This window comes from Triturus cristatus, chromosome 1_1, assembly GCF_964204655.1.
Source record: "Triturus cristatus chromosome 1_1, aTriCri1.1, whole genome shotgun sequence".
Classification (NCBI taxonomy): domain Eukaryota; kingdom Metazoa; phylum Chordata; class Amphibia; order Caudata; family Salamandridae; genus Triturus; species Triturus cristatus.
Window position 1 is genome coordinate 118,031,534 of NC_140579.1, and position 15,408 is coordinate 118,046,941.

The following is a 15,408-nucleotide window of genomic DNA, read 5'->3' on the forward strand; positions in this document are numbered from 1 at the left end:
GAGGCCAAATGCAGAGGTGAGCAATATATTCCTGTTTGTGCGTGAACTTTTCAACTACATCCTAGGTAATCCCTTGGATGCTGAACTCCGGATCGACAGGGCGCACCGTGTGGGTCCCCCCCACTCTGACAACGCCCCACCTGCGGACATCTTAGTCTGTGTACATGATTTCCGCACCAAAGAGGAAATTCTTCAGAAGGCCAGGGCACAGCATCCAATCACATTTAGGGATCAGACTCCGGTTCTTTACCAGGATCTCGCCACCCTCACACTTCAAAAACGTAAGATCTTCCGCCCCATCACTGCAGCTCTTCGCCAACACAACATCACATACTCCTGGGGCCACCCATTTCGTCTTATATTCCGCTACGATGGCAAGCTCTACTAACTTAGCTCCCTGGCGGAGGTTAGCAGGGTGCTGGGGAATGAAATTCCTGACAAGGACGACAGCGGTGACACACAGGGCAGAGGACCCGACGATGCAAAGCCGCGCTGGTGGCAACAGCGGCATCGACGCCGCCCCACCCGCCAATGGCGCATGGACCCTGAAGAGATCGCAAAGAGACAGCAGGACGCCCTTGAGGCATTGCCCCTAACCCTTGCTACGACACAGTCCTCGTAATGGGCCTGAGCCTTGTATCTATCTCTTAGCTTTTCTGTTCCTTGGGTGGTTGGGGGGGACGGAGGACGCAATTGGCCACGTAATTCCCGTATTGATGTTTCAACTGATCTTCCGCGGAAGATGGACTGTTACCAAGACTTTTGCTTCGTGTTGGCACCTGTTGTGCCAGGGTCTTTCCTCTCTATTTCAGGGACTATTCTTCTCTCTTCTTTCCTCCTGCGCTCCTCCCTGGTCTCTCAGCACTGCTGGGCATGGCTTTCCGAGCTGGCAATAGACACTCCCTAACCGCTCTCCGCTGCAGCAACAGAGCGCTCTGCCCCACCCCAGGCCGCGCATGCTTTGCCACGCACGATAATCCCTGCTGTAAATGCCCCCTCATAGTCTTAAAGTCCTCACACTTAACGTGCAGGGGCTTAATAATATCATCAAGCGCCGAGCGATTCTTGCTTACCTGGAAAACTCAGGGACTGACGTGTGCCTATTACAAGAAACACATTTGCTGGCCAAAGATTGTCACAGACTTCGGTTCCACGCTTTTACGACCCAATTCTTTTCCTCTGGCTCCTCTAAATCTGCAGGGGTGGAGATTCTGATCTCCAGGGCTTTTAAGGGAAAAGTGGTGCAGAAGGAGGCCAAAATCAAAGGCAGGCTGATTACCTACCAGTTTATGATTGAGGGCCCCATGCTGATTATAGGGCTCATCTATGCCCTTAAAGAAGGACAGGAATGGTTTCTCCATGATGCCTTGCTCGAAGCGACTCCTGTGCGTAGTTTCTTCCTGGAAGGGACCTTAATCTAGTTCTTAATAATGAGTTATATAGATCCATGCAACGCTATGGTCAACTCATGCCCTTTCCCGCACTGGGCTTACTAGACTAGGAGATCTTGGCTTGATAGATCTGTGAAGAAACCATCACCCACACTCCAGGGAATATTCTTACTACTCTAGCCCTCATAGGACTTACGCTCAACTAGATTAATTCTTAGGCACCAAGGCTCTCAGTGAAATCACAACCTCCTCTGAAATGCTAGTTGCCACCTTATCAGACCATGCTCCTGCAGTGATTACCCTGACTTTACCCTCTGTCCGGCTGCGTTACCCTCTTGCACCGTGCAGACACCATTGCCCAGATTCAGCGCACGCTCGACGACTACCTATCCCACAATGACAACTCTGACACACCTATCTCCACTAGATGGGAAGCCCTAAAGACAGTAGTTAGAGGAGCAATTATTGCTCTTTCCTCTGCAGACAATGCGGAGCACAAACGCAAGCGGGAGGACCTCACCCAGAAAGTGCATGAGCTAGAACAGATCCACCAGCAAACGGGAGCTCCGCGAATCTGGCGTCAATTGAAGGCAGCTAGATCGCAGTTAGCTGCCATAGATCGCAATAAAGCTGAAAATGCGGCGCTACGCCTGCGCCATTCATTTTACATCGGTGGGGATAAGTGCGGTCGGCTGCTAGCGCACAAACGGAGAGAAACCCGGCTGCGTGGAGGAGTCCAGGTAATCACGGATCATGTAGACCGCACACAAATAGAGGACTTTGACATAGCTGAGGCGTTCAGGTATATTTATGCTGCAGGATATAGATGCGTATTTAGATCAGGTTACTCTTCCAAGCCTGTGCCAGGCGCAGACCGAGCACATAGAGAGGGAGATTCACGCAGAAGAAGTCATCTCGGCCATTTTGCACCTAAAACTGGCTAAATCTCCTGGCCCGGATGGCTACAAGGTGGCTTTCTATAAGCAATTTTGCTCTTCTCTTGCTCCTCTTCTCACTCATCTTTTTAATTCTTTTGCATCTTTGGGCGCTGTTAGACGGACCGGGAGGGTCGGCCGAGGACAAGGGGAGAGGTCTCCGGGGAGAGCCGTCTCCAGCGATCGCACAGACGAGTAACTTCCCCCCCCACAGATGTACACCACACAAGGATAGGATTTAACGTTCTTTATAAGCGATTTCTTAAGGTACGGTGGAATGGTACAAGGAGGTCTGGACTCAGGGGTCCCCTCGATTCTAGTCTCTTGGTTTGGGAAAGGGGGTAGCGGGACAGTCTGGTTACCAATCTGGTAGATGCGATGATGGATAGCTCACAATCCTCGAGCTCGGTGTTCTAGCTGGGATGGGCCGCGGCAGCGCCAGCAGTTCCCGGTGAAGGTGGTCGTTACACGGTCCGCGGCAGCGCCAGCAGGTCCCGATGAAGGTGGTCGGTACACGGTCCGCGGCAGCGCCAGCAGGTCCCGATGAAGGTGGTCGGTAAACGGTCCGCGGCAGCGCCAGCAGGTCCTGATGAAGGTGGTGGTTACAACGGTCCGCGGCAGCGCCAGCAGGTCCCGACAAAGGTAGTAGTTACAACGGTCCGCGGCAGCGCCAGCAGGTCCCAACGAGGATGGAGGATGTAGAAGGCCGCGGCAGCGCCAGCAGGCAGGACGACAGTCCACAAGGCAGGGCTACGGCAGCGCCGGTAGTCCGTCAAGGATGAGTTCTTCTCGGTGTCTCTCGACTCCAGGATACAACTGCCTTCCTGCTCTGGAGCTGCCCTAGTTATAGGTCTGGCGCCCTTTGATGTCCGGACCCTCGCACTTGGAGGTCGGGAGGTCCGGGATGAGGGAGTCCAGACACCCAGCAGGGGGGTGGAGCCAGCGCCCGGGGGAGCTGGAGGGCGATCGGCACCTGGCGGGGGAGAGCCATCGACACTTCTTTCTCCCATCGACCTGCCAAGTGGTCCGTTCACCTCCTGGGTGGATGGTGGTGCCGGGATGTCGGGGCCTGGCCAGGCCCAGGGTTAGGGTCGAGCGGAGGCCACGCGGCCTCGTGGTGCAGTGTCCAAGATGGCGGCTGGTCCGGCCGGGGAAGCCGGTAGGGGTTCGGCCCCATGATACATAGATGTCCGGGGGCAGGAGTTCCGTCGGGAGACGGGTGCGGGTTGTTTCTGTGGGTAACACCTGGAGGGCCGGGGCTTGGGCCCTGTCATGCGGGGAGGGAGCAAGCCCTTCATGTGGCCTGTCCAACATGCTTTCCCCCCAGCTGAAGGCGGGGAGAGTCACCCATCCTCTTGGGGACTCTCCTCGTCGAGGCGGAAAAAGCGTGACAGGCCATCTGCGTTGGCGTGGTCTTGGCCCGGTCGATGTTCCACAGTGAAGTCCATCCCCTGCAGGGAGATGGACCAGCGCAATAGTTTGGGGTTTTCCCCCCGCATCTGCATTAGCCACTGCAGGGGTCGATGATCTGTTTGCACCCGGAAGTGGGTACCGAAGAGATAGGGCCGGAGCTTTTTGAGGGCCCACACCACTGCGAAGGCCTCCCTCTCGATTGTGCTCCAGCGCTGTTCTCGGGCCAGGAGGCGTCTGCTGATGAAGGCCACCGGTTGGTCAAGTCCCTCGGAGTTCAGCTGGGAGAGGACCGCCCATATGCCATGGTCGGAGGCATCCGTTGGCACAATGAATTCCCGACGGTAATCGGGGGCCTGGAGCACAGGGGCAGTGCACAGGGCGGCCTTCAGCGTCTCGAAGGCCGCTTGACAGTCTGGGGTCCAGTTAACCTTCTTCGGGTGGTTTTTGGATGTGAGCCCCGTGTGGGGCCCCACAATGCTGCCATAGTCCCTCACGAACCGCCGGTAGTAGCCGGTGAGCCCCAAGAAGGCTTGGACCTCGGTCTGCATGACTGGGGGCTGCCAGGACTGGATGGCAGCGATTTTGAGTTGCAGAGGGGCCACCAGACCACTTCCCACCTGGTGTCCGAGGTAGGTCACTGATCCCTGACCAATTTGGCACTTGCCGGCCTTGATTGTGAGGCCGGCCCGCTGGAGGGCCTGCAGGACCTCTCGGAGGTGGTGGAGGTGGTCGGACCAGTGGCGGCTGTACACAGCAATATCGTCCAGGTAGGCGGCGCTGAACTCCTCGAGCCCCGCCAAGACCTGGTTCACTAGTCGCTGAAAAGTAGCGGGGGCATTCTTCATGCCGAAGGGCATGACCTTGAAGTGGTAGTGGCCATCGGGGGTAGAAAAGGCGGACCGTTCTTGGGCCCGGGGTGTGAGACCGATCTGCCAGTAGCCCGCTGTCAGGTCGAAGATGCTGAGGTAGCGGGCAGCCCCCATGCGGTCGATCAATTCATCCGCTCGGGGGATGGGATGAGCGTTGGTCCTGGTGACAGCATTCAAGCCCCGATAGTCGACGCAGAATCGGAGTTCAGGAGTGGTGCCGGGGGCAGCAGCTTTGGGGACCAGCACGACCGGGCTGGCCCAGGGGCTATCCGAGGGCTCGATGACCCCGAGCGTGAGCATCTTGGATACTTCTTCTTGGATACAGGCCCGCACCCGATCTGGTACGCGGTATGCCCGGTGTTTGATAGGGGGACTGTCCCCAGTGTCCACGTCGTGCAAGCACCAGGGGGTGACCCCTGGGGTGAGGGAAAACAAGGTAGCAAACTGCAGCAGGAGGTCCCGGCAGCCTTGGTGCTGCTCTGGGGTGAGGGCATCGGAGAGCCGGACCCCGTCCACGGAACCATCTTTCTCCTGAGTCTTTAGGAGATCAGGGAGAGGCTCGGAGTCTTCTTCCGCTCCACTGTCCGTAGCCATCAGGAGGCTGAGCTCCGAGCGCACAAAGTGGGGCTTGAGTCTGTTAGTGTGGAGGACCCAGAGGGGGTTCCGGGGAGATTCCATATCGATGAGATAGGTGACGGGGCTCTTGCGTTCGACCACTTTGAAGGGCCCCGTCCACTTGTCCTGCAAGGCACATGGTTCGGTGGGGGACATCACCCACACTTGTTGACCTGGTTCGAATTCGACGGAGGAGGCATTTTGATCGTACCATTTTTTCATGTCCTCCTGGCTGGCCTCAAGATTCGCTTTTGCCATTTCCCTGAATCGCCGGGTCTGATTGCGTAGTGTCAGGAGGTACTTGAAGACGTCTGGAGGGGTTTTGAGGGGGGCCATCTCCCAACCTTCTTTGACTAGGCTGAGGGGCCCTCGCACAGGGTGCCCGTACAAGAGTTCGAAAGGGCTAAAGCCGAGGGACTTCTGGGGAACTTCTCGATAGGCGAAGAGGAGACACGGAAGTAGTACATCCCACTGGCGACGGAGGGGCTCTTCCAATCCCCCAATCATTCCCTTGAGCGTGCGGTTGAATCGTTCAACTAGTCCGTTTCCTTGAGGGTGATAGGGGGTCGTGAATCGGTAGGTGACCCCGCACTGTTGCCAGAGGGACTTCATATATTTCGAAATAAAGTTTGTGCCTCTGTCGCTGACGACTTCTCGGGGGAAGCCCACCCGGGAGAAGATCCCCATTAAGGCCCGGCCGACCACCGGGGCTGTTACAGTTCGCAGGGGCACAGCCTCGGGGTAGCGGGTGGCGTGGTCCACCAGTACCAGGATGAACCGATGTCCTTGTGCTGTACGGGGGTCCAGGGGCCCCACAATGTCTATTCCCACCCTCTCGAACGGGGTGGTGACAACTGGGAAGGGTTGCAGAGGTGCTTTGAGTTTGCGGCCGCTCTTCCCGCTGGCCTGGCACGTGGGGCAGGACCGGCAGTGGTTGAGGACGTCGTTTCTCATCTTCGGCCAGAAAAAGTGGGTCACCAGGCGACTGTATGTTTTGTCCTGGCCCAGGTGTCCAGCCAGAGGCACATCGTGGGCCAAATTTAGCAGGAAGTCTCTAAAACGGAGGGGCACCACCAGCACTCGACTGGCCCCTAACTCCGCGATTCTCTGTTCACTGTATAACAGGTCGTTGTCCCAATAGATCCAATGGGCACCGGTGGTGTCCCCTGCGCTCTGGGCGAGGGCTTGCTGGCGGAGTCCCTCGAGGGAGGGACAGGTCTTCTGCTCTTGACGGAACTGTTCCTGGGTGGGCCCCCCTTCTTGACGCCACTGAGCCAGGTCGGGAAGGTCCGGGGGCTGGGCTACCCCTTCGGGGGTTTGCTCTGGGGGGTCGGTGTAGTCGGTGTCCTCTACTGGAGCAATCGGGGGAGGAGGTGCAGGCCATTCTGGTTCTTCGGGTCGGGGGATGGCACGGGCGGCCATGGACCGGGTGGTTACGCACGCCCAGTCCGGGAGGCCCAACATCCCCAGGTGCTCTCTTCTCTCGACGGCGGCCCACGGGGAACTCTCAAGATCATTCCCCAGGAGACAGTCCACGTGGGCATCATCCCGGACCGTCACTTTCAACATGCCGGAGACTCCTCCCCATTCGAAGGGGACGCAGGCCATCCGACATAGACTCTCCGAATTGTCGGCTGAACGGACGGGGCAGAGAATGTTCGGCAGGATCTGCTCTGGTTTTACCAGGTGACAGCAGATGGCCGTCACACTGGCCCCCGTGTCACGTAGTGCTTCGGCCCGGCGTCCATTAATGTTCACCCATTGACTATATTTCCTGGTGTTGGCGGGTAGGGGAGCCCGCGGGACCATGTCTTTTCCCCCTAGGCATGCTAGAACCATGGCGGCCGGTTCCCACTCTTGTTGTGCCTGCTCGTATTCTTTTTGTTCTTCAGAGATTTGTTCTCCCCCCAGGGCGGCGGCAGCTACCTGGCGGGGTTTTGGAGTTTGGTTCTGTGGACAGTTCGGGTCATTGGCGTAGTGGCCGACTCGCTGGCATCGGTGACACGTGACGTTGGCTCGGAACCCCGGGCGCATCGGGGGGTTGCCCCGGCTGGCCGGGGGCGGGGTGCTGGCAGCGGGAGCGGCCGGGACGGTGTCTCTTCCTCGTCCCTGGCCTCCTCCTCCTCCTCGGGGACGGTGCTGACCTTGGTTGTTCCGGTTCTGTTCGTGTGGCCCTCTCCGGCCCACTCGGGTGCTTTCCCACCGGTCAGCTTCGGCGGCGAGTTGCCGTGGGTCAGTCAGTTTACTGTCAAGGAGGTGCTGCCTGAGCTCGACGAAGCAGTTGTTAGAGAGGTGCTCCCACACCATGAGATTAAAAAGTTGCTCGTAGGTCGTTATGTGGCTTCCCTTGATCCAACCCTCGAAGGCTCGGCTGAAATAGTTGACACATTCCACCCAAGTTGTACCCGGGATCCGGGTGCAGTCTCGAAACCTCTGGCGGTACATTTCGGGTGTGAGCCCATATCGGGTGAGTAGGGCAGCCTTCATGTGGTCATAGGATGACATCTGATGGTCTGGGAGCTGTAGCAGGGCATCGCGGCCTTCGTTGACGAACCTCCCCCACAGGCCGGCTCCCCAGTCAATTCGATCGATCCGGTGGGAGGTCATGGCGATCTCGTAGGCCTTGAACCACTGTTGTATGTCGTCCTCTCGGACATACTCTCGAACGACATCCTTGGGGATGTGGACTTTCTTTTCTGTCGCTCCCTGGGTGCGCGGTCGCTCGGGCACCTCCGGTTCTTTGTTCTGCTTCCGTAGGTCTATTTCTGCCAGTTTGCGCTCATGTTCGTATGCTAATCTCTTTTCTTCAAGCTCTCTCTGCCTCTGTTTCTCTTCCCGTTCTTCTCGGAGCCGCAGATGTTCTAGGTTCAGTTTTTGCTCAGCTAATTTTAGTTCACCGTCCATTTTGAGCCGTGCCATTTCTAACTCATGTAGTCTGTTTTTTTCTCTTTCTTGGATTTCTTCCTGCGAGAGGCTCGTTCCCCGCTCCTCGGGAGCCGTGGTGTTCCTCTCTGATGCTGCAATGTTTCGGTCTGGGGATCTGGCGGCCCCGGTTTCTGCCCACGACTCAATGGCGTGCTTGAAATCGTCCTTGGTACTCAGGCCGGTGGTAGCAATGCCTAGTTCCATGCAGAATTGTTTCAATTCACGATGGCTGTATTCTTCCAATTTCTCCATCTGGAATTTCTCGGTGGATCCGCTCTCTTTGGTTGACATTGTGGTTTTGTCGTGGGGTGAGCTACTCTCTGTACGATTACGCGTTGATTCGGATCGCGCCGCTGGCCACCAATGTTAGACGGACCGGGAGGGTCGGCCGAGGACAAGGGGAGAGGTCTCCGGGGAGAGCCGTCTCCAGCGATCGCACAGACGAGTAACTTCCCCCCCCACAGATGTACACCACACAAGGATAGGATTTAACGTTCTTTATAAGCGATTTCTTAAGGTACGGTGGAATGGTACAAGGAGGTCTGGACTCAGGGGTCCCCTCGATTCTAGTCTCTTGGTTTGGGAAAGGGGGTAGCGGGACAGTCTGGTTACCAATCTGGTAGATGCGATGATGGATAGCTCACAATCCTCGAGCTCGGTGTTCTAGCTGGGATGGGCCGCGGCAGCGCCAGCAGGTCCCGGTGAAGGTGGTCGTTACACGGTCCGCGGCAGCAGGTCCAGATGAAGGTGGTTGGTACACGGTCCGCGGCAGCGCCAGCAGGTCCCGATGAAGGTGGCCGGTACACGGTCCGCGGCAGCGCCAGCAGGTCCCGATGAAGGTGGTGGTTACAACAGTCCGCGGCAGCGCCAGCAGGTCCCGACAAAGGTAGTAGTTACAACGGTCCGCGGCAGCGCCAGCAGGTCCCAACGAGGATGGAGGATGTAGAAGGCCGCGGCAGCGCCAGCAGGCAGGACAACAGTTCACAAGGCAGGGCTACGGCAGCGCCGGTAGTCCGTCAAGGATGAGTTCTTCTCGGTGTCTCTCGACTCCAGGATACAACTGCCTTCCTGCTCTGGAGCTGCCCTAGTTATAGGTCTGGCGCCCTTTGATGTCCGGACCCTCGCACTTGGAAGTCGGGAGGTCCGGGATGAGGGAGTCCAGACACCCAGCAGGGGGGTGGAGCCAGCGCCCGGGGGAGCTGGAGGGCGATCGGCACCTGGCGGGGGAGAGCCATCGACACTTCTTTCTCCCATCGACCTGCCAAGTGGTCCGCTCACCTCCTGGGTGGATGGTGGTGCCGGGATGTCGGGGCCTGGCCAGGCCCAGGGTTAGGGTCGAGCGGAGGCCACGCGGCCTCATGGTGCAGTGTCCAAGATGGCGGCTGGTCCGGCCGGGGAAGCCGGTAGGGGTTCGGCCCCATGATACATAGATGTCCGGGGGCAGGAGTTCCGTCGGGAGACGGGGTGCGGGTTGTTTCTGTGGGTAACACCTGGAGGGCCGGGGCTTGGGCCCTGTCATGCGGGGAGGGAGCAAGCCCTTCATGTGGCCTGTCCAACAGGCGCGATCCCTGCATCCATGCTCGAGGCGGCTATCGTGGTTATTCATAAGCCCTGTAAGGATAAGACACTCGTCAGGGTGTACAGGCCCATCTCTCTCTTAAATGTTGACCTAAAGCTGTAGACCAGCATTCTGGCGGCTCGCCTGGCCCCCTATATGCCTGGCATCATCGACCCCGACCAAGCGGGTTTTATTCCACAGAGGCAGACCGGTGACAATACGAAGCAAGTGCTCCACCTCATTGAAAAAGCTTCCCACATCCCTGGAAAGTATATGTTCCTGATTATAGAAGCGAAAAGGCATTCGATCGAATACACTGGCCCTACCTGGAGCAAGTGCTGATCCGCGTTGGCCTTGGGGAAACGATGAGGACTAGCAGTCTCAATTGCTATCGGGGCCCTATGGCCGCAGTGTGGGTAAATGGGCATACATCGACCCCCTTCAGTATCCATAGAGGCACTAGACAGGAGTGCCCTTTGTCGCCCCTGCTCTTTGCCCTATACATGGAACCCTTGGCGCAAAGAGTTCGGGAGCATCACCAGATCACGGGTATATGCTTTGGCAGTGATTTTCATACCATCAGCTTGTACACGGACGATGTCCTGTTCACCCTGACAGATCCGGCAACGGCTCTGGACACCCTTCCGGAGGAACTGGACTCCTTCAGGAAGGCGTTGGGGTTCAAAATTAACATCACAAAGTCTACGGATTTAAATCTCTCTCTATCGCCTCAGAGGCTGGCAGAATTGCAGGCTCGTCATCAAATTCAGTGGTCTACTGACACAGTCCCTTATCTGGGAACCAGTCTAGACCCTACGCTACAAGCAACAAGGTCGGTCAACTACAACATCCTGCAGTCCCACATCTGCACGGACCTGCAACGCTGGAAATACTACCCCATCTCTTGGTTGGGACGCGTTGGCGCTGTCAAAATGACGATCCTTCCCAAACTCCTCTATCTTTTTCAAACACTACCTCTCCGGCCTCCCACCGGTTGGCTTCAGAACTCTCTCACTTAATCTGGCAGGGTCGCAAGCCAAGGATGAAGCGACTGGTCAGTTTCCTCCCCCCAAACGAAGGGGGTCTGGGGATTCCTAATCTTGTGCTTTATTATAAAGCTGCACAGCTACGACACCTAGTGGAGTGGAGCAGGGCCATGTCGGAGAAACACTGGCTTTTTCAGGACCGTGCAATAGCGAGCTCTCTGATGAAGATCCTTTTCCTTCGGAAGCCTCAACGTCCCCCCAATCTTTATGCCTCCCATGTGACTCGCTCCACCATGACGGTTTGGGACCAGACGAACAGACGACACGAACTGACGACTTTCCCTGCCCCACTTACCCCTCTTTTTGGCAATTCTGACTTTGGACTGGTGGTGGGAGAGACCTCCTTCCCTCCCTGGAGAACTACTGGCTGCCGCGCGCTCGGTACTCTGTACGATGCTGATGGGGTTGTGCCCTTCGCACAGTTGCGCACTGACTAAGGCCTCCCTGTATCTGAATGCTTGCACTACCTGCAGTTGCGACACTGGGCCTCACACCCTGACAATAAATCGCAGGCTCACAGGCATCTCACCCATAATGAGCGTTAGCTGATAATGCGTTCTTCAGACAAGAAGTTAATCTGTACAGAATGCTTCTATCTCACTACACTCATAATTTCCACGCAGGTCGAGCCCAATGGGAAAGGGACCTGGGCCGCGATCTCACCAGTAAGCAATCGGGAAGGGATCTGTTACAGGGCACGACACACTGCGACTCACACTAGTCTCACTGAAACCTTTACTAAGGTAGTGTATTATTGGTATTACACCCCTGAGCGACTGCACCATTTTGATAGCGCTCAAAGCCCGAATTGCTGGAGAGGGTGTGGGAAGGTGGGTACACTTGTCCATCTGTTATGGGACTGTGAATTCCTGACCCCTTATTGGACTCAAGTTCTAAATGAAATCGACAAGTATTTAGACACGGAGCTCCCTCGGCTCCCGGCATATGTGCTCCTAGGGGTCCCAAACCCGCTCACCTACCCTTTGAAATCCAGGAGGGGGAAGCAGATCGCGTTCGCGTTGGGCACGGCCACACAAAACATCCTCACACATTAGAAATCCACACGTATCCCAACACACTCCGGGTGGCTTCACTGACTTGTGGCACATACTAAGCATGGAAAAGATCTTGCTCACCATGGCTGGCAAAGGTTCCGGGTTTAGTGAATTATGGCAGCCATTTCTGGCCCTTTTAGCACAGGACTTTAGGGAATTGACATGCCCGAGTTACCTGCGCCTTCTGCGTCTGACAACACCGAACGCTCTCACTTCAGAGGTTAGCCCCTCGGACTAGGGTGCCGCTCATATATAGACGGGTCGGGTTGGGGGGGCGGTTGGGGAAGTTGGTGAGCGCTATCCTATTCCGTTCTTTCTCCTCTCTTTCTGTTTCTGGGCTACGGTGGGGGACTGTATTGTTACTCTTATCTTTATAGACTGTCTCCCTTGTAATTACGTATGTCATTTCATTGCATTGGGGCCCTGCGAGGCCCGATTGGTCGCACTGCTCCTTCATACTGGTATACAACGATTGACATTTGCTTCCATAAAAAGATTTAAACCATAAAGTGCCTGTTATATCCTTAAATAAATAAATGCATAGAGAGTAGCATTGTTAGCAGCCACTACATTGTCAAGTAGGGTGAGTGGAACCCAGGTCCCGTCTGCAGTTGTACACTGCATTCATAGTAATACCTTTTTCCTCGTCCTTCGTTGATGTTCAATAACTTTACTCAATTATTCATACCTGTAGTCATGTTTTAGAGTGAATATTGGAGAGATGATGTGAAGATGGTTTTAATATTTACAGTTTTTGTAACTGGCTTATCGGGGACTCAATGCAATGTCTGTATGTCTTTCAAATCTCAAATGCATCATTCAGTATTAGCTTAAAAAAACACGATTGGGTGCCAGAAGCAAAACAGACACAGTTGCTTTACAGGATGTTGCATCTCTCCTGCCTTTCCAAATTTTACACACTGTTTTGTAGGACTGAAAGTCCAGCAATGCTTTATAGTTCAGTACATTCATTTGAGTCCCCTCCTCGTTAGTCCCCTATTTATGTATTTATGAAGCAACATTAAAGTCTCACCTATCATATCATCAAAGGTTTTCTGGAGATCGGTTATTTCCTTTAGTTTGAAGACGTGAATCTCCTTCGGCTTTTTGGAAGCTAGTCCGTTGATTTCCTCATCGCTTACATCTTCACTCAGGCCAAACACATAGACATCTAGGGTAGACAAAGATTAGGTATTCAGTTGATGTTTTTGATGTTTTGTTTGACAGCTGTCTACATATATGGAAAGATGAGAGGACTGACACACAAAAAAATGGGAAAGAGCGACATAAAGAGGGGAGAAGGAAGCTAAGAGGGAGACACACAGAGAAAGAAGGAGGCAGACATATACAAGAAGGAGAGAGACAGACAGGGCAAAAAATAGGAGATATATCTATGAATAAGGAGAGCATAAATACATATAGAGAAGGAGAGGAGACAGACATACACACTAACAGGAGAAAACTTATAGGCAAAGAAGGGAGACAGACATACAGATAAAGAGGAGATATAAGCATATAGACGAAAAAGGAATACAGGCAAAAGGCAACAAAGACCCATGGACAAACAGGGGAGAAAGACAAATACAGAAAGAGGGGGCACAGACTTATAGAACAAGCATTTGCAATGCAATAGGTCTCGCATTAGTAAAAGTTTGAGCTTTTGGCGTTGCAAATAATAATGCAACACCAATAGTTTTAATTTTCAGTAATGCAAGACCAGTAGAAGGATGTAAATAAAGACTGTATGGCTACTTCTGGGAGAGACAGAAATATGCTTGTATGTATATGGTATTTGTGTTGCACAAACCTAGCCAAAAAAAGGCAGAGGAGCATTATATGTGGTTAAAGGCAAAAGGGAAGCTTTAAGGATTATAACACCGGCCGAGCTGGTGGTCCAGGGGCTGCCTCTGAATAATATATAGGTAGAATTTCAGCACTATGACAGCTTAGTTGAAACGCATATTTGTAAAATGCTGCAGGGCAGAAAACTAGACTTTGATTTCAATATGCAGATTTTTAAACGATACATGAAATAGGCTCTGCCGAATTCACTACATGGAAACACTTCCCACCTAGGCTCATTATCAACACCAGCGCAGATCCAAGCACACACCCCACCCCACACGGTGTATCTTGCTATCTCTGTGGAGAAGCGCTGTACCGCCTCACACAGGGGTAGTAAGCGCTATACAATGGATGTAGTTTAATACAATACAATTATACCCGCTAGGCACACGAGTTCTCGACTGCGGAGTTAAATGTAAATAATAATATTGTTAATGTATTTATTGTGTGCGCCGCCCCTTTAAGGTGGAGCCCAGGTGGCTAGGTGTGGGGATGTGGGAGGAGGCAGATACAGCATGTCAGAGGGGACAAGAGTTTACTTGTCCAGCGTAAGATGAGATGATAAAAGCTGTGATCTCTTCCGTGTCGCATCATGGGTAGGTGGTGGTGAGGTTATCTAGCGATTCTAGGCAGGCAAAAAAAAAGTATGACAGGAAATAATATTTGGCAAAACAGTGTCTGCTGGCGAAGCTGCAACACTTCGGTGACTGGCTCGCGTGCTTGCAACAGAAACCAGTGGTGCGCGCGCACCACAGAGGAGCGGAGGAAGACTAGGGGTTTCACTGGTAAACGAGGCAAGGGTTAAAAAGATTATGGCCACAGATTCTCTGGGCGGGGGTGGGGTAGCGATATAATTAGTATGGCAGAGGGTGGATTCAGCTGGGCGCACTAGGCATCGCTGAGGAAACACAACTCGGAACTCTGCTGGTACAACTCGCAGTGTGCCCACCTGCTGACAGCGGAGCAGCGTCCCAACCACGAGCCTGCAGCGCTACCAGCGGTGTTTGCAGTGCCCTGGCCGCCCCTCCAAAAGTGCACCTCCACAACAATCTCACCATATAGCAAACCTAACACCCAGCACTTCTGCCACTTTCCAATCGCAGAGCGAACCTTTAAGAACCAGTACTTGCCAGGAAAGAAACATAGGCCGGTAGTACTTTTAATACAGTGACACCAGTCCTTAACAATTTGGAAGTCCAACGCTTTGCCAACAAGCAGCCAAACAATGCGAACGGCATTGGTTGGAACTTTAAATCACAGCAACATGTTCACCGCTGTGCAGGAGGCTTGTGAGAGGAGCGAATCGAAACCAGTAGTGCGCGTGCACCACAGAGGAGCGGGGGCGAGGGAGCACGGCAGCAAGCAAACGCGCGCTAATTAGAAACACATGCCTATTATTAGGTCTCAGATGCCGCTGCTGCGCGTAACAGATACCACTGGGACATGATTGGTTACATTTCTGAAGAAGCTGAGACATGCACATGCCTTTCACCAATGACGTGTTGCCTTTTTTTAAAAACGCACGCAAAAGCCAATAGCAGCTGACGAAAATAAAAGCACACGCACGAGCGTGTGGTCAGCTTTCTGAAGCCCCTACATGAGGTCTCTCGCTGCGCGAGCAGTGCTGAGCACTGCAACGCTTGGCGCGAGACCTAAAAATGGGACTAAACATGGTTGGGTGTCATAAGTAATGACTCTATAGCCCAAAAATTGTACATCATCTGGACATCAAAGATGCCCTAAGCATGAGAGTTGG

At 54.2% G+C, this 15,408-nt stretch overlaps 1 protein-coding gene across 1 annotated transcript in view; it reads right to left on the bottom strand.

Annotated features, from left to right (window-relative positions):
* Positions 1-15,408, bottom strand: part of LOC146869715 (complement factor B-like) — a 315,575-nt gene that overhangs the window by 131,256 nt on the left and 168,911 nt on the right. The window contains exon 10 of the mRNA XM_085613166.1: positions 12,841-12,978. Within this exon, the coding sequence (XP_085469292.1) occupies positions 12,841-12,978 (138 nt within the window). The remainder of the gene's footprint in view (positions 1-12,840; positions 12,979-15,408) is intronic.